This window comes from Coniosporium apollinis (genome assembly GCF_000281105.1).
Source record: "Coniosporium apollinis CBS 100218 chromosome Unknown supercont1.3, whole genome shotgun sequence".
Classification (NCBI taxonomy): domain Eukaryota; kingdom Fungi; phylum Ascomycota; class Dothideomycetes; genus Coniosporium; species Coniosporium apollinis.
The window spans coordinates 449,842-467,624 of NW_006913265.1; the positions used below are offsets into that span (position 1 = coordinate 449,842).

The 17,783-nt window shown below is 54.4% G+C and overlaps 9 protein-coding genes across 9 annotated transcripts; 6 read left to right on the forward strand and 3 right to left on the reverse strand.

Moving 5' to 3' along the window:
• Positions 1-578: 578 nt before the first annotated feature.
• W97_00858 (uncharacterized protein) lies at positions 579-1,214 on the reverse strand (the record flags this gene model as incomplete). The annotated part of the gene is made up of 2 exons (XM_007778769.1): positions 579-957; positions 1,018-1,214. The coding sequence occupies 2 exons, from the start codon at positions 1,212-1,214 to the stop codon at positions 579-581; spliced, it is 576 nt and encodes a 191-aa protein (XP_007776959.1).
• Positions 1,215-1,537: 323 nt separating this feature from the next.
• On the forward strand, positions 1,538-3,784 carry W97_00859 (uncharacterized protein; the record flags this gene model as incomplete). The annotated part of the gene is made up of 4 exons (XM_007778770.1): positions 1,538-1,554; positions 1,606-1,641; positions 1,698-1,941; positions 2,135-3,784. The coding sequence occupies 4 exons, from the start codon at positions 1,538-1,540 to the stop codon at positions 3,782-3,784; spliced, it is 1,947 nt and encodes a 648-aa protein (XP_007776960.1).
• A 454-nt stretch (positions 3,785-4,238) lies between these two features.
• On the forward strand, positions 4,239-7,410 carry W97_00860 (uncharacterized protein; the record flags this gene model as incomplete). The annotated part of the gene is made up of 6 exons (XM_007778771.1): positions 4,239-4,569; positions 4,680-5,191; positions 5,260-5,299; positions 5,372-6,423; positions 6,617-6,994; positions 7,057-7,410. 6 exons carry the CDS (start codon positions 4,239-4,241, stop codon positions 7,408-7,410), a joined length of 2,667 nt encoding a protein of 888 aa, XP_007776961.1.
• Positions 7,411-8,302: 892 nt separating this feature from the next.
• Positions 8,303-9,334, forward strand: W97_00861 (uncharacterized protein; the record flags this gene model as incomplete). The annotated part of the gene is made up of 1 exon (XM_007778772.1): positions 8,303-9,334. The coding sequence occupies one exon, from the start codon at positions 8,303-8,305 to the stop codon at positions 9,332-9,334; it is 1,032 nt and encodes a 343-aa protein (XP_007776962.1).
• Positions 9,335-9,988: 654 nt separating this feature from the next.
• On the forward strand, positions 9,989-10,898 carry W97_00862 (proteasome subunit alpha type-5; the record flags this gene model as incomplete). The annotated part of the gene is made up of 4 exons (XM_007778773.1): positions 9,989-10,013; positions 10,078-10,090; positions 10,143-10,565; positions 10,622-10,898. The coding sequence occupies 4 exons, from the start codon at positions 9,989-9,991 to the stop codon at positions 10,896-10,898; spliced, it is 738 nt and encodes a 245-aa protein (XP_007776963.1).
• A 232-nt stretch (positions 10,899-11,130) lies between these two features.
• Positions 11,131-11,580, reverse strand: W97_00863 (uncharacterized protein; the record flags this gene model as incomplete). Its single annotated transcript, XM_007778774.1, has 3 exons — positions 11,131-11,276; positions 11,404-11,457; positions 11,517-11,580. The coding sequence occupies 3 exons, from the start codon at positions 11,578-11,580 to the stop codon at positions 11,131-11,133; spliced, it is 264 nt and encodes an 87-aa protein (XP_007776964.1).
• Positions 11,581-11,873: 293 nt separating this feature from the next.
• W97_00864 (uncharacterized protein) lies at positions 11,874-12,545 on the forward strand (the record flags this gene model as incomplete). Its single annotated transcript, XM_007778775.1, has 3 exons — positions 11,874-12,227; positions 12,288-12,362; positions 12,417-12,545. The coding sequence occupies 3 exons, from the start codon at positions 11,874-11,876 to the stop codon at positions 12,543-12,545; spliced, it is 558 nt and encodes a 185-aa protein (XP_007776965.1).
• Positions 12,546-12,601: 56 nt separating this feature from the next.
• W97_00865 (uncharacterized protein) lies at positions 12,602-14,177 on the reverse strand (the record flags this gene model as incomplete). The annotated part of the gene is made up of 6 exons (XM_007778776.1): positions 12,602-12,751; positions 12,817-12,945; positions 12,993-13,112; positions 13,172-13,256; positions 13,306-13,466; positions 13,533-14,177. 6 exons carry the CDS (start codon positions 14,175-14,177, stop codon positions 12,602-12,604), a joined length of 1,290 nt encoding a protein of 429 aa, XP_007776966.1.
• A 637-nt stretch (positions 14,178-14,814) lies between these two features.
• W97_00866 (uncharacterized protein) lies at positions 14,815-16,902 on the forward strand (the record flags this gene model as incomplete). Its single annotated transcript, XM_007778777.1, has 2 exons — positions 14,815-15,979; positions 16,034-16,902. 2 exons carry the CDS (start codon positions 14,815-14,817, stop codon positions 16,900-16,902), a joined length of 2,034 nt encoding a protein of 677 aa, XP_007776967.1.
• Between the last annotated feature and the right edge of the window lie 881 nt (positions 16,903-17,783).

Genomic DNA, 17,783 nt, shown 5'->3' on the forward strand with positions numbered 1-17,783 from the left:
GACTTGCGCCTCCTTCATGCTGTTCGCAGAGGACAACTAGGAGCAGAGCAACTCAAGGTCCGCCACAGATAGCCAGATATGCCATAGCTCGATCAGTCAGCCGAGGTGAGATGGATGTGCAGTACATTCACCATCCGTATGAACCCTAGGATTGAAGTACGCCTGTTGGTTGCTCACTCAGCGAGAGGAGTGACCTCGCGCTTCCTCGTTGAAGATCTGTCATACGCTGCTTCGTCGGAGGCTCCGGATTCCGGATGCCACGCAATGATGAATGGAGACAGTGTTTGGCGGCGTTGTCCCAAATCCAGCTGAAGCGGTTCTCCAACACCAACCATGGCTGATAACATGCACCAAGGGCTATCCCGTGCCTTGTTGATGGGGTTTTTCATCCAACTCTCTGGAGTGTGACTTGGCCCGTAGGCGTGGTAATGTTCAAGCTGGAAAGAGCGGAATGAACAACCATGCTCCTGCCGTAACCCTCCAGTCTTCTCTGGCTGATGCAGCATTGTCCTCGAACTACGGCCGCCGGCGCGCCTAGCTACGGCTCAGCGACAGCTCGTCGGGATACGAGAAGCTCACTAGGCTTCAGTAGAGGACGTTGCGCCAACTGCTTCGCTTGTGTCCTTCTCCCAGGGTTTCTTTCTCCGCTCCTTAACACTTTGCGTCCCTTGACCTTCGAGGACAGTGCTAGGAATCTCCTTGATACCCGGAATCGGTTGGCCGGTTGTGATCAGCTCCACGATGTGGGCGAAGGATGTCGGATAGGGCGCTGCTGGCTCCACAGCCGTGGTCGCTGTTGAGGTGGAGGAGGATGCTACAGAAGTCTGTGGCTCATTTGGGGGGGTCGATGTTGCTGCCGGAGCGCTTGAGTCCCCATTGATCCGTGCCGCATGGGCAGTGTTTTGCTGTCGTCGCCAAGCATTGTAGCCGTCGAAGTCCACATGTGTATTGAATTTCCTATATTATATGAGACGTCAGTCGAGACGGTAGTAACGACGGCGAGAAAGCGTGCGCTACCTGGAGAAGTAGAAGCATCGTGCGTGCAATGTCAGGTCCGCCGCTTGCTCAGGCGAGGGATTCGGCCCTAAGATGGCAGCAAGGCCACCTTGAAACTCAGCATCCGTATCCCATGGATACTGGTCTAGTTGCTCGTAAAGAATAGAGCTTGCGTCTGATGTCGTTGGATCTAGCGTAGAGCTTTGAGCTGTTGCCATTGCCGTCAGCAGCTAAGCGGTGCTCTGATCGTGCTTTCGTAAGTGTGACTGTATCTCACACGTAGGTCTGAAATGAGGGCTTGGTGTTGATATCGACTTGACTTCCACCCCACAATACATCTCGAGCATCACGTGATTATAATTGACCCTTGGCGCCAGAGCTTCTCGTCGCCCACAAACCACCGCGACTTCTAACCTCACTACCAACAGACTTACTGCCACCAACCCTCAACACCTCGACCGTCTCTAATTTCTGCTTGTCTTTTCTTGCGCAATTGCGTTGACTTTCTTCATTTCGCTTGCAGCTTCTTTCGTCGCCCGAGATGTCCGAATACATCGGGTTCGTCAGATGCTCGGCCCACCAGATCGAAGTGAGCTAATAACAGCTCAGGTCGCGTATATCGCTCATATCAAAGAGTGACATCCGGTCGGTCATCATCGCTACTGCGGAGTCGAGGCGCGTCGTGCTTACTTCGGAGCCAGATATGTCGGCACTCTCCATGAAATCAGTTCCGCGGAATCGACCGTGGCATTAGAGAATGTCACTTCGTACGGCACAGAAGGAAGGCGCGGCAACCCAGAGGAGGAGATTCCGCCGTCAGATAACGTCTACGAGTACATCGTATTCCGAGGCAGCGACGTCAAGAACCTCAACATCGAGGAGCCAGCGCCGAAGGAGAACAAGCCCCCTCAACCGCCAGTGCCTAATGACCCGGCCATTCTTGGAGTACGTTCCATCCTCCTCGCATAAGCTTGTTCTCTATGATGAAGCATATTCGGATGTAAATCACTAAATTACCGAGAGCGCAAAACCGTGTGGATATCTTCCGTTGCCTTCCTTCTGATCGCGTCACTGTTATATACCGGAATCTCTTCAATCATTGTTTACGGCGCACGCGCTAACACAATTGCACCTCCAGGCTCAGCGTCCACCTCACCAAGCTGCGCCAGGACCTGGTCAGCCCCCGCGCCCGCCGCAGCATCCAAATTTCGGTCAACCATCACCATACCCCCCATACGGCCCTTATCCGCCTTTTGCCGGACGAGGCTATGGCCCACAGCCAGGCTTTCCAAGTGGTCCTGGAAACTATGGATATGGCATGCCGTATGGAGCACCACCGGGATGGTACCCTCCGCCTCCCCCGGGTCACGGTATGCCCGGCCAAGGCATGCCTAATCAACCCTTTCCCGGCAGACCAGGTCCATTTCCTCCGCAACCTCAGGGTCCCATCGGTCCTCCGGGCCCGCACCAACCACAGCAGCCATCTCCTGCGCTAAACGACTTGCAAGTGAACAAAGACACGCAGCCAAACATCATATCAGAAACTCCAGAGCCGGAGGCCGCACCGAAGCCAGTAGAGACTCAAGCGTCGAGCCAGCCTGTTGCTCCCGCCCCGATCGCCCAGCCAAAGCAAGCACCACCCCCACCAGTCGAGTCAAAACCAGATGTAGCCGCAGCGCTCGCGCCTCCACCAGCTCCCGTACCAGCACCTACCACCGCTCCCGCTCCCATCCCAGGCATCTTACCTACCGCTGGCGCCAAACCAACTCCAACAGGCCCGAAAAGCAACCGCGTCATCCCCGCTGTACCGCTGTCCGGCGCTGGCAGCAAAGCCGCCGCACCTCCCAAGGCCGGCGCTACGCAGCAACAACCCACTCCTAGCGCACCGGCTGCTGCGCAAGCACAACCAAACCCGATTCCTCCCGCTGGTACCGCCGTGAAGGCCGCTCAGCAAGCCGCACAGCTACAATCACAAACGGCAGCCCAGCAAGCCGCGGCCGCCGTCGCCGCCGCAATGGCCAAGCTCGGCCCAGCGCCCGGCCAACCGAAATCTCAAGCACAATCCAAGCAAGAAGGCGACGCCGCGCTACAAAACCTGACGAACAAAGTCAATGAAATGCGCATGGACGACCGTATCAGACATAGCAGACAGCAAGGCACTGGTGGCTACGCGGCCGGCCACCGCGGCGCCGGCAGGGGTCGTGGGCGTGGCCGAGGTGATCACCCTCAAGGCCAGCCACGCAGGGAGAGCCAGTCAAAAGTCGAAGTCCCCGCCACGGATTACGACTTCGAATCCGCGAACGCGAAGTTTAACAAGCAGGATCTCGTCAAGGAAGCTATTGCTACGGGCTCGCCCCTAGGCACGCCGGCGGACGAGGACGTCCGGTCGCCTATCAGCGGGCATCCGGAGTCGATGAACGGCACCGGAGCTCCTGCAGCCGCGAACGGTACAGGCCCGGCGTCTGAGGACGTGGTTGTCCCGCCCCCGGCGCATGGATACAACAAGGCGACGTCTTTCTTCGACAACATCTCTTCTGAGATCAGGGACCGTGAGGACGCTGCGAGCCAGAACAGGAGGCTCGGTGGGCAGGAGTTCAGGACCGAAGAGCGCAGGAAGAACCTCGAGACTTTCGGACAGGGTAGTGTTGATGGTATGGGTGGCTATCGGGGTGGCTTCAGGGGCAGAGGCCGTGGGAGGGGCTTTGGGAGGGGACGTGGTGGGTATGGGAGGGGCGGGGGCGCATTTAGGGGCCGGGGTGAATCCGGCCAGGAGGCGGGTGAGGCCTGAGGTGGTGTTCTTTTTGCGAAGGGGATGATATGCGATGAGGTGAGCTATGCGCTGGGGCTCATGGGACGTCTGTACTTATAAGCTTCGAGCTGAATATTCTGCGATTGCAGAAGCTGGAGGGATCCTTTTCTTGGGAGGCGTCAGACACTGGTTGCATAGGCTGTCGGCGAAAAGCACGCGTGGCTGACGGTCTTCTCATATAACGAAACTTGGAACACTAGCTCTCTCCACTAAACACTCGTGTCAACGTTGGCTTCCTTGTGCGTGTCGCACTCTAACAGGAAAGGAAAACACCTTAGTGGTCTTGAAAAGGTCACGTGACCAACACTGCCCTGAGATGTCACAAACAATTAACGCGTTGTCCCGCGCCGGCGGACTTGACAGCGATCTGCTGCGCAAATAACAATCCACACAACTCGGCGCAACTGACACATGGAGACCTCCATGCGACAACATGACCTCCAATCCCAACGTCAGAATCACTGGAACGGCTGAAAGAAAGACATCAGCAAGTACACACGCCAGTTCGAGACCCCGCGTCCCCTCGTCGATTGTAGGCGGGGAGCAGTCCAGAAAACAGTCCGCAACGGAGTCTTTGAGACGAAAAGAGACGCGGGATGTCCTCACACGGGAGACTATCACCTCCCGAACGGCAAGCCCGCTGAAGAGAACGAGTGAGAGCCGCGTCAATGCTGGCAGACGGGGCAAGGAGGATGGCAAGGCGCCGAAAGCGGGCGCGACTGCTTCCGCTGCTTCTACAGGAGCGAAGAAAGATGATTCGCATGGTGTGTGCCCTCAGGCGTCTTCCAGAGACCTCTTGCGCGCAATAACGAGGACTACACAAGAGTGAATGCCTCCTACATTTTTACATAGACGCTGACCGATAGGCTCACAGAAACACCATGGAGTCCCCAAGCGTCGTTGGTACCCCACACAACCGCCCCGCTAGCTTCTCGTGTCTCCATACCACCGCCCGCTGCGACCGCTCCTCAAGGCCTACAACCGCAACCGTTGCACGAGCTGTCCCTCGATGCGCAGGAAGCCGCGATAATCGAGGATCTCCTTTTTGTCTTCATGGGTTTCGAAGGGCAGTACATTCGCTTCGTTGATACCTACAATGCTTTGGAGGAGAAGGATCGCTTGATCGGGCCTTCGTTCCGGATTATGCCAGGGCTGGACCCGAGCTTACGAGATTTGACGACATCCATGCTGAAGATGGCCACGCATTATGTTGCAGTAGAGGCTTTTGTAGAAGTGCAGAGCAGGGATGAATACGGAGCTGTGAATCATGCGCTGTGTGCTGCGGTTAGAAAGCTCCTTAAGGATTATCTGATCCTCATGGCACAACTGGAACACCAGATGTTGACGAATGAAACGTTTACGCTACATGTCTTGAATCTGCACACGGTACGTAGGCAAACGTTATGGGATGTTCGTCGCACTTCGTAGACCATCAACTCTGATAGCAAGCACAGAAACCGACGAGCCATATGCTTTTCCAGTTATACACACTAGGTAAGTAATACTCCTGGTGCCCTCAACAAAAGGTTCCGTGAGCGAGATGCACAAGCTTACTGTAGTCGGCAGGCATCGAGGTACTGAAAGCCAACTCCGTCCTAGATGACGACAAGGATGACTCGCTAGACGACACAGATAACCTAGAGGATATCCTGGAATCTCTAAAAGAGGGCGCAAACCTCGATGCAATCCCAGGGAAGAAGACTTGCAAGGGCGGCCAAGTGCTTAGTCTGGTCACAAAGCGTCTCGCTTCTATGTCCGGAGACCCGGCCGCCCGACAATTGCTCACCAATTTACTGAAGGAGGCCAGTCGTCCATACATGACCATGCTGAATGAATGGCTGCACCACGGTGGTATCAAGGATCCGCACGCTGAATTCCTCATTAAAGAGCAGAAGAGCATTAAACGAGAAGACCTGGGCAAAGACTATACTGACCAGTACTGGGATAAGAGGTACTCTGTTCGTGACAATCTTGTTCCACCGCAACTCGAGGGCGTCAAGGACAAGGTGCTCTTGGCTGGCAAATACCTAAACGTGGTCCGGGAGTGCGGAGGAGTGGACATCAGCAATGTGGTGCAGGACGTGCCTACGACCTTTGATGATCCACGGTTTCTGGAGAATGTGAATGAAGCATACACATATGCCAATTCTGCGCTGCTCGATCTGCTTCTCACTACTCACGCCTTGCCCGCCCGCTTACGGTCTCTCAAGCATTACTTCTTCCTAGATCGATCCGACTTCTTTACCTACTTCCTCGAACTTGGCAATTCAGAACTGAAGAAGCCTGCCAAGCAAGTGAACCTGGGCAAGCTTCAGTCCCTTCTTGATATCGTTCTTCGCCAGCCAGGCAGCGTGGCAGCAGAAGATCCATATAAGGAGGATGTCAAGGTGGACATGATCGAGATTTCCTTGGCCAACTGGTTGATGATGATTGTCAACGTCCGAGGTATGGACCAGGAGTCAGCCAGCGGCAGCATCGTCAGTTATACTCCGGCCACTCAGTCGTCGTCCATCAACGACGACAAGGACCTTGTTGGCTTCGATGCGCTTGTTCTGGATTGCGAAATTCCTTTCCCTGTGTCGCTGGTCGTAAGCAGGGTCACCATCACCCGGTATCAGGTAAGCTGATTCTCATCTTCTAGTGTGCAAGCACTCTTCTGTCCCGGTTGCCCCTCGCACCAATCACATCTTGTACCCGTGGTTTTTAATTGGAACTTTGCAATACCTATTCGGTCGATCAGGGCTTTCATTTGACGTGCACTATTCTCTTACATAGTTGGCACTAGAAATGTTCCATTACTGACCACACCAGCTCCTTTTCCGTTTCCTCCTCTCGCTCCGCCACCTCGAGACCCTCCTCATCAGCACCTGGACGGACCACAGCAATGGATTCGCGTGGAAGCACCAAAGCAAAAACCCGAAGATCGAGCAATGGAAGCGCCGATGTTGGACGCTCCGAGCGCGAATGCTGGTGTTCGTTCAACAGCTGCTCTACTACTGTACTGCGGAAGTCGTCGAGCCAAACTGGCAGGCTCTGATGACGCGATTGGTGTCTGGCAAGCCACCCGATGCTGCTGAAAATGGCCCAGCGCAGGTCAAGAGGACTGTGGACGAAGTCATGCAGGATCACATTGACTTCTTGGCGACGTGTATGAAGGAGTGCATGTTGACCAACTCGAAGCTACTTAGGGTAAGTCTTCGTCCATCGAGTACTTTCCAGAGAAAGAGCGCGGCAGACCTGACAGAGTGTAGATCAACTCCAAAATCATAGCGACGTGCACCATGTTCAGCAACTTCCAGGCCTCCCTAGCGCGTCACCTCATCCGTGCCGATCAAGACTTGGTCACGATTGCTATCGCGAAAGGTACTAAGGCATCTCATCCCTCAGCGTCTGCTCCCCTGGAGTACGATCCGGCGCACGTGAGCAAGCTCTTCGACATCTTGGGCAAGTACGAAGAGAATTTCACGAGGCACTTGAAGGTCTTGTTGGACACGCTCAACTACCTTGCTGCGACTGAGACGGTCGTGTTCTTGAGTCTGTGTGCGAGGTTGAGCACTGCGCAGGATGGAGCTGGGGCGGGCCCGGGGGAGAGTGTTTATGCTTGATGAGAACACCTGAGTTTTGATGGGGAAATGGGAGGCAGGGAAAGGCGTTTCGGAGTACCAGTCGTGCCAGGTTCAAGTTTAGATACCCATATATGCGAATAAAGAAGATGATGAGGTATACTCATGTTTCTAATGTGCCAGCCGTCAAGACGAGGCTCCGATGGCATGGTATGCTCTTCATCACCCATTACGCGTGACTCTGTTCAGATGGCAACCGGAAGCAAGGTGATGGATACATATGATTCCTTGGGAGATTGGCTGCGGAAAAGATCACAATCAGCGTTCTTCCGTCAATCGAGCGGCTGTCTGTTCGCGCAAATATCCTTGCTCTGGTGTCAGACGAGATTAATACGAAGCGTCCCTTGGGCCCGATGTAGTGACAAGTGGTAACTTAGAGCACCTGCACCCTTGAAAGCGGTGAATCCCTAGAATGGGATGTTTGCATGTCGGGAGATCTGCAATCTGACTCGGCAATCTGTAAAACGTCATCACAACGTGGAATGTCCATTCAGGATATCGAACTCCACGACCCCACCGGCCACACCTCCTTCTACACCAATGGTAGGCGACTTTTACTAAGCCCCCCTCAGGCACAGCAGCTTCACTGGATCAACACACAACGCCAGAGTTGGTGATGTCAATGCTTCCAGCTGTCGATGCGCGTCATGGACGGTGTAGCGCCTTCATTCGTCCCAATAAAGGGAGAATACCTGCCCACATCCTATTGCCAAATACCCTTTGCTCAACGTGCATACAGTTCCTAACATACAAAGACACAGTGAACCCTTGACATAAAAGGTGCATACTGCTATTCCGAGAGCTTCATACAATTCTGCAGCGTTTGAACCATATTGACTTCTGAAATCAGACCCATTCCACAATCCTGTCCATCATGGAGACCATCAAGACCACTCTCGCCGAGAACTTCGGCGGCATTGCCCAGCAGGCTGTAGGCGAGGAACACCAGTGGTCCCTGGAGCAATGCCCCGATCTGTCCGGCAAAGTCGCTGTCGTGACAGGAGGCAGCGAAGGCATTGGCTACGGCTGCACGCACACCCTCCTCTCGCACAACATCGCCAAGCTGTACATCCTGTCGATGTCCAAAGACATCGTAGACCAGGCCCTCGATGCCATCAAGGAGGAGATGGGCGCCGAGGCCGCAGGCAAGGTCAAATGGCTTCAGTGCGACCTCTCCGACTGGTCCAAGACTGGCGAGCTTGCATTCGAGATCGCGAAAGAGAACGACAGACTCGACATCCTGATCAACAATGCGGGCCGCGGCATCATGACACGACAACTCGCCGCCAACGGCATAGACCTCCACATGGCCATCAATCACATGGGCCACGTCGTGCTGACCTCGCATCTGCTGCCGCTGATGAAGAAGACCGCGGAGGCGGGCAATACAGTCCGAATCGTCAACCTGGGCTCAAACGCGCACCAAGGCGCGCCGAGCGACGTCAAGTTCGAAAGCGTCGAGGAGCTGAACAAGGACTACGGCCCCAACGCCCAATACGGCCGCACAAAGCTGGCGGTCATGCTTCACGCGCGGTACCTCGCCGACCACCTCTCGAGCAAGTACCCCAAGATCCTCGCCAACGCCACACATCCCGGTTTTGTCGAGACGCGGCAGTCAAGCGAGCACATTCTCGAGGCGTTCCCGCTGGGCGGGTATGCCATGAAGTACGGCATGGCTCCATTCAAGAAGTCTCAATTTGAGGGCGCCATCAGCACAATGTACGCCGCGACTACGACGGAGAAGACGGGACAGTACATCTGCCCGCCTGCGATACCGGAGCCGGGCAGTGAGATGAGCCAGGATAAGGAGCTGGGCGAGCGGTTGATGAAGTTGACGAGGGAGGTGGTCATGGAGAAGACGAGGGCGGATAGCAAGGAGAAGGGGTGTCCGTTCCAGGATTATTAGGATTCGTGTACAGAAGTGGTCGTTTAGCCCGTCTAATACCATATTGCCCATCTTCTCAAGATACCGGCTGTTCTTCTTTGGCCTTGGAGGATACCTCAGATATGCGTTGTGGACTCGTGTATTCAATCTTGGCGAGGACATTCAACGTAATCTTGAACAGTGTGACGGCTCCGCGATGGCTGGAAGGCTCAAGATATTTGACATGTTTGACAAATAGGAGAGAAGTGCCTCCCATGATGTGGAAATTGTGCTATCGTCGTTCAAGTCCAGCGCGCTGTAGACCTCTTCAAGCTGTGGCCAGTGGAGCAGTAAATACTGATACCTGTGTGCTCTGATGCTCCCTCGAGTTATTACATATAATAGAGACTCAAGTCTCTGACATCTGTCAGCTTCAGGACGGGTAGCAGCTCGAAGTTGTACGTTGTTAGATCGGAGGACGGGGTTTTGGCCTGAGGCGACAAGCAGCTCCCCTTAGCGGTGACCGGCCTTGGCATCTACGAAGCTCAAGCTGCCTGAGCTCCAAATCATTTGCAACTTCACCACCATATCAACGCGCTTCAGACTCCTTCGAGAACTTCTCTTCAACTTGAGTCTGTGTCCATATCCTGCTCCACAGCCTCAACGCACCTCGATACCCTTGTTTAGACGACCAAGATGTTCATCGCGCGGTCAGAATATGGTAAGCAGAGGGCTTCAAGCTTCCCTAGTCCCCAGCTACAACTCACGCTGACCCATCTCTCCAGATCGCGGCATCAAGTACGTCTCCTCCTCCCCAAAGTCCCCAGAACTCCCACTCACCCCACCCCAGCACCTTCTCCCCCGAAGGCCGCCTCTTCCAAGTCGAATACTCCCTCGAAGCCATCAAGCTCGGCAGCACCGCCATCGGCGTCTCGACAAGCGAAGGCGTGATCCTAGGCGTCGAGAAGCGCGTCACCAGCACGCTCCTCGAAACCTCCTCGGTCGAGAAGATCGTCGAGATCGACCGACACATCGGCTGCGCCATGTCCGGGCTGCAGGCGGACGCGCGGAGCATGATCGAGCACGCCAGAGTCGAGAGCCAGAACCACGCGTTCCACTATAACGAGCCGCTGAGGGTTGAGAGCTGCACCCAGGCGATATGTGATCTTGCGCTCAGGTTTGGAGAGGGCGCGGAGGGCGAGGAGAGTATTATGAGCAGGCCGTTTGGTGTTGCGCTGTTGATTGCAGGGTATGATGAGGATGGGCCGAGTCTGTGAGTGGTATTACTGTGCGGGTGCTGGTGGGATAATGCTGATGTTGGGCTTGCAGGTATCACGCTGAGCCGTCGGGTACTTTCTACCGCTACGACGCGAAGGCAATAGGATCGGGCTCGGAAGGTGCACAGGCGGAGCTACAAAACGAGTTTCACAAGTCGTTAACGCTGCCGGAAGCGGAGGTGCTGGTGCTCAAGACCTTGAAGCAGGTGATGGAGGAGAAGCTGGATTCGAAGAACGTGCAGTTGGCAAGTGTGACGAAGGACAAGGGTTTCAGAATCTACTCAGACGAGGAGATGGCGGAGGTGGTGGGCCGATTACCTACGAACTGAAGAAGTAGTCCGAACAATTGGTGCTGGTTTCCGTGGTCAGTTGGAGCATATACCTGGCGTCTCAGGCGCCTTGTAATAGCGGCTACGTTAGATCAGGGATAAAATCGCGTTTGATGGAGTGAAACCACATCAGGAGTATCAGAGTCTATCGGTACCAAATACACATTGTACTTATGCACAGCAAAACCCTGCCCGCTTCCCAACAGCCCCATCCACCTCCAATGCTAACGCCCTAGAATGGATTGTCCTCTGGCGGTATCTCATGTATGAAGTAGTCTCCAATGATCGGCATTCTCTGCATGATGTCCTTCCGTACTTTAGGAACCTCAGCGAAGAAGAAGAGGGCGAAAATGCCTGCAACGGCGCCGAAAGCACCAGCTGTTGCGCCGCTAAGATACGGAGAATTGTTAGCTCCATCCGAAGCTGAATCCACCGAGTTCATGTTCGCTGCCGAGTAAAGGACTATCCGTAGCCGCGATTTTAGAGGACTTAGGGGCGGACGTACAATCGAGCGGCACGACTGAGGTTGATGCCGTGGAAGTGGGTAGAGGCTCTATAGCTGCAGCGAAGTACCGTCAGTGCTGAAAAGCGCTACAACAGGCATGCTCGAGGGCGTACTTGGGGCCGTAGGGAGACTTGTAGGTGCCGTAGTTGGGGCGGACCGACCACGGCTGCATGCCATGGTGGCCGTTGTGCGTCAGGTCTCCGCGAGTAGACTGCGCAGCATGTCAGCACAGTGAGCAAGGAGATCGACGGGCAGTGGATACCATGGTGAGTGGATTGGGCGTCTCAAGGCGAGGTGTGCTGCTCAGTGATGCGCGGTGATGCGGTGATGCTTTGGAGGTCGGAGGCGCAACCTCTTGGCTCGTGCCCGAGGCTGAGAGCCCGCTAGACCCTGTTGGAACTTTTGCGGCCAAAAACCACCTCGACCTGATTTCCACGCCAAACCCTCGAATTCTGCGCAAGACTGCTAAAATGGCGCCTATCAAACCGAAGACCAGCTCTAGCAAAGGCGGCACGAAGTCAAGCTCGAAACCCTCCGGCAATAGCGCCCTAAAGAACAAGAAGCGGACCGCAAGCGCCGTTGGAAAAGCCGTCCAGAAGAAATCCGCACCAAAATCAGGGCCGCCAAAGAAGAAGAAGAGGATCTACACGGAGAAGGAGCTAGGAGTACCGACATTGAACATGATCACCCCGTCCGGTGTGCAGAAACCCAAGGGCAAGAAGAAGGGCAAGGTGTTTGTGGATGATCAAGAGAGCATGATGACCATTCTGGCTATGGTCAATGCGGACAAGGAGGGTCAGATAGAGAGCAAGATGATGAAGGCAGTATGTACTTGGCTTCTGTCTGCGTTTTGGGGTTACGGTGATTGATTGGCGTGCTTGCAGAGGCAAATGGAGGAGATCCGCGAAGCCAGGAGGAAGGAAGCCGAGGCACGGCAGTACGACAAGCGTTCTAAGCTGGTGAGTCACTTTGGCATCATTTCGTGCGAAGCACTTTCCTGACATCGATCGTAGGAGGAAACCAAGGACTCTCTACGCAAGCGACACAGACGCAAGGAAGACGCCTCAATCACAGAACCCGACGCCGATCCACAGCCTGAAAAGCCAAGGAGGCCCAGCAAAAAGCGAGTCTCGTTCGGATGAACTCTTTTTACGACATCTATCTGGTCTATCATCTACGGAGAGGAGTACCACAGACACTATCTGGGAATATGCAGCTTGCGCCGCATAGGCTCGAAGTATGAACCCTCGCTCTTTGGTCCAACCCCTCCGTTCGCATCTGCCATCCTCTGGTCTGAGATCGCCTCTATGTCTATTTCCTTCGCCATTTTGTTAAGGAAATTAACCGCCTAAGTCCGTCAGCAAATGGCCTTCTGTCAATCAATGCCGAGCATTGGAAAGAAGGTGGGCCTACTGGCTTCACGAACCACCTTCCACCACCCCACTCGAACCAGCTCAAATGACCTCCCACAGAGGTAGTGCAAAGCACCGCGTACGGGTTCTGCTTGAATTCCTCGTAGGGGATGGCTTCATTGACCGCAATCTGGCCAATGATTAGGTTGGACAAGCTTGAGGAATCACTCTACTCACTGGATCATCTTCCGCGTTGATCGCCAGTAGAGGTGTCCTCACAGCGAGCAAAGAGTCCGAGGATGATGCATCCCGATAGTATGCGCCTTCTGTGGGGTAGCCCCAAGTGGGTCCCTGTAGCTCTCTGTGCATGATGAGAGTTAGCAACTGACAATGGATTTTATCATAATTGTCAACACGTACCGATCAAATTCATGAAGATATTTGACTTTTCTGACTCTTTCGACATCAATCCGCGGATTCTTCGCGATCTGATCCACATGACTGAATCACATTGTCAGCCGATATCAGGAATGATTTCCACGGCACGTACGTCTCGAAGAGCTTCTTCATGTTCCCACCCATTGTCTTCGAATACACTTCTAATCCAAGCCATGTCCGCTGCAGTGCTAGGGATCCAGCTTCGAGGTTCCATGGATTAGAGCAAACGACCGAACCCGAGAGCTCACATCGTTTGCCTTCTTCACCAAGGTACTGCAGTTAAGGGTGCATATCAACATTACGGTCTTCGTACGCTTTGCTATGTGATCGAGTACATACATTCGTTAAGATATTCGCTCCCAGGGAAAAGCCCAACCCAAACAGCGGCCGATTAGGAAACTTCTTTCTCAACCACTTCACCATCTGACGCATATCCCACGTTGCTCGCGCGTTATAGAGCACACCTGTAGTGATCTTGCTCATAGCGCAGCCTCTCGAGTTGATGACGCATACTTCCCACCCTCCTTCTTCGTTTGCCAAAGGCGCGATGACGTGCCTGAGATAGAGTTCGTGACTGCCTCCGCTGAGTCCGTGAAGCGTGACTAGCATGGGTTTGCTGTCATCAGATCCGAGTGCATTGAATTCTTGCTCGGAGTAGTAGGTCGTCCGCTCCGGTAGTGATGCATCTTTCTCAGTCCTCGTCGAGTTGGGCACGACGAAGTCAACGGCGAAGGTGCCGGCGAATACTGGGTCTTCGGCTTCGAAGATTCTGCGCTTGTAGGTGATGGGGACGTCTTGAGCCTTTACTGCTGTCCAGAAGGTTTGGAGATGACCGTTGAAGAGCAAAGGGTTGAGCTGACATGGCGGCGTGGCTTCCTCGCACAGTTTGAGTAATGATATTGAGTGGCCTGTCTTTGTTGGAAGGGATATGGGGGTTGCGGAGTGGTGAAAGGACGTCCTGACGTGGCCTAGTAGCCAGGCCATGGTTTTGTCGATAAATCTGGGATATCTATGATACCCGAGCAAAAGTATAATCCTCAAACAGAAAAAGTGAGTTCAGAAATTCCCAGGAAACGTGAAGGGACTGTCCGCCGTGATAATTTCTACATTCTCTAGAGTCATTAGAGTCACGTGGAAGTCAATCTGCTTGAGATCGACCTGCCTCGGTCCGCCTCGAGCGCCGATCAGCCGCGCGTCTGGCGCCTAAACTCAACGTCGTTCGTCAGGTCGCGCTGTGAGCGAACCCGTGAAAGAGATCAACCTCAAATAACTCTCCAACGATGCCAGGAGAAGTGTAGTGCCAGCTTGCCCGATGGAGTATCAGAGCTCACCGCGTCCTTTGCACAGCAGGGCGCACGCTGGCGCACCTGCAAACCCACAATACCTACCTTTGCCGGACAACGCGCTGTATCCTCCGTCTCTCGCTCCTACCTTGCACCCAGGTCAAGCAGACCCACAAAGAACCAGCCATCCCAAGGTTGTCATTCCGCAGCGTTCTTCGGCGCACCAACATCAGCAATACCAGCAGCAGGATGCGCGAGCCTACCAGTACAACCAGGCATATGCCACCTATCCACCGCAGTATGCGCAGATACCACCAGTATACACATCGAGCCCACAAATGGCGCAACCTATCGCGTATCCTCAAATCCAAGCTAGACCCCAGCTGCCCCCGACACCGGCGCCAACTTCGTTCGATACCCCGTCCCCCTCCATGGACCCTGCACTTCCAGTGGACTACCACTTGCTCTTGCTCTCGCTTGCCGAAGACTACATAGCTGCGGCACACGGCATGGGATCTCTGGTCGCCTTACACTGTCGGAACGCGGACATGGAGGCCTACTACAAGCTCATAGCTACGGGCCTCGGTTGTATGGAGTCTGTGCTCAAGAACTGGCGACTTCATCCGCGTATGGAGGCAGAGCTACGCTTGCGGTATGCCGGCCTGCTTCATCAAGAGACTGAGAACAGCGCGCAGACGGAATCAGTTCTCAGCAAGGGGATCACACTTTGCGACCGGAACCGCTTGTTAGGTCTTAAGTACAGCATGCATCATCTTCTTGCACGTGTGTTGTTCAAGACAAATCCTCGAGCAGCGCTCAAATCTCTGGACAATCTTATACCGGATGTTGAAGCGTCCGAGCACACAGCTTGGGCGTATGCTTTCCGCTTTCTACGCGCCTCTCTATCTTTACAGGTCCCTTCTCATCCAGAAACACTTGCAGCACTACAGCATCTCCGCCGAATATCAACCTTGGCGGACAGTCAAGGAGATAGAGCCATCTTTGTGGCGTGTTCTGCAGTCCAAGCGATGGTCTACCTACGGAGTGGTAGCATGGACTGCATCGAGCAAGCCCAGAGAGCTATTGCTGCTGCAAGAAGTTATCAACTGCAGATGACCGCTCAAGAATTGGGGCACTTTGTGACATTGCTGGATTTCATCGACTTAGCCTGCTGCTTACAGCAATACAATCCTGAGCAGGCAACGGTCAAGATGCAAGCTATGCAAGCGTCAATGGACAGGATCAGCGACGAGATGGCTTCGACCGATGATGGATCATTTTCTGTACTTATCGAACAGAGCTCTGGTGGACAGGCCACAACATCGACCGGCGGCGTTTTCCAGAAAACGGCCGACGGACGGGATATGCTAACATTCACGTGGCTGCGGAAACTGGACCTGTATCTACTTGGCTACTTCCTTAGCGGCGTCACCGCGCATCTGAAATTTTCTGTTGGCGGAAAAGCCGAGCAGTACTTGCAAGAGAGTCTGAGGATGTCACGTGGTACGTCTTAGCATGTCACGTCAACCCTGCTGGCAGCATACTGATCTGTCGCAGAAAGTTTCAAACTCCCCGAATCCCCTGGGGAATCTTTCTCAACGGCGACTGACAGGGCTCGATGGAAAACTCTAATTGAATGGCACATCTACGTCCACCTCGCCCTCTTGTCCAGCTACCGAGCCGATTGGGCATCGGCAAGAGCATGGCTCAATAAGCTTCACGAAACACGCCATAAACACGGTATCTCCGAAGCCGAGTCCCTGGATCAGTGGGCAACCTATCTTCACGGCGTGATCGATCAAGCATCGGGGAACACAGTTTCTGCCCTTTCAGTCTTTCAGTCCCCGCTTCTCTCGCTCCCGGACCCGGCACCAAACCGCTCCCTCTCCGTCCAGCAAGACCTCGCCATCCTCGCCGCCCTCAACACTATCCTCATCATCCGCGACTCAGCCCACCCTCAACACCACCAAGCCGACACTCTCCTCCTCAAGCTCGAACCCCTCTGCCTCTCCCACCCCAACAAAGCCATCGAAGCAGGCCTCTACCTCGTCAAAGCGACCTCAACCCCCGGTTTCCACGGCGAAGCGCCCTCGATCATCAAAACCAAGCAGTACATCCACACGGCCCTCAAGGTCGCCAAGAGCGTCGCGAACCAGCAGCTTCTCGCCATCAGCATGAGTTTCATGACGGCCATGTTCTTCAAGGACATCGTGGGGGAGCAGGCGGAGAAGAGCGCGAAGGCGGCGAGGCATCTCGCGAGGGGTGCGGGAAGCGCGCTGTGGACTTGTGTTACGGATGGCATGTTGGCGGATACGCTAGCGAAGCATGGGAAGAGGGAGGAGGCGGCGGCGGCGTTGGGGGAGGCGAGGGAGTTGGCGGCGCAGTTGCCGGGGGAATTGGGTAAGAGATGTGGGGGTGGCAAGTGAGAGGTTTGCTATGTGAGGGGTATGATGTACGCGATGGTTGTGGCGTGAAAGGGCCGAGTACTATGTGGATTTGTGTTCTAGCGAGCTTTCTGTCTGGGTTTGGGTTGCTGCATGGCTGTGGCGCTTAGTGCCGTTTAAGAAGGATACCCGGGTTGGCTTTCGGATGTCGGGTTAAGGTATAGGTACAAGGGAACATGTCAAGTCTTGCGACACGGCTGTAACGAAGCATACTCGTCCTTCGGGTGATCCCATGTGAGAAGGTATTGGCAGGTACGCACTTGTGCATGCGAGCCCTGTGTGTACAAGACCGTTTCTGCCTTCAAGGATTTGGATCCATAACGGCCCTTCTAGCTCGAGCTTATATAACGCCATAAAACGGCGCCCCCCGCATTCCAACGTCCATTGGAGGCATTGCCGCTCAGCTAGCACGCCTCCTAACTAGGATAGGCGAACCGCTTCGGCGCAGCGCCGGCTTAACTTCCCTATCCATCATGGCATCTAACAAAATCTAACGTCATCTGTATTTTCACCGCACTTTCTCAGGAGTCTCGAGGTCAGTAGCATAGGCGTACTTCTTAGAACGCAACGGTAAACCTAAGTCTAAGAGGTCTAAAGAATGTGTGCCCAAGCAAAGTTGCCAAATTCGCTTCACCAAACAGGGTCCGACGACTTTGCAACGGTGCCTACTTCCAACCTCAGCCCGCTCGGTACGGACGCGTTAACAATGGGACAATCAGACCTAGTGTTTCGGCGCCCTTACAACCGTTACAGGATTGGCTTGATGACGCGTATATAGCACCTCGGTATCAAGTTTCAGCAGCCATACCCTGTAGATCCAATTTCCGAGCTGTGGTACCATCAGGTTGCTCAATTGAAGAAAT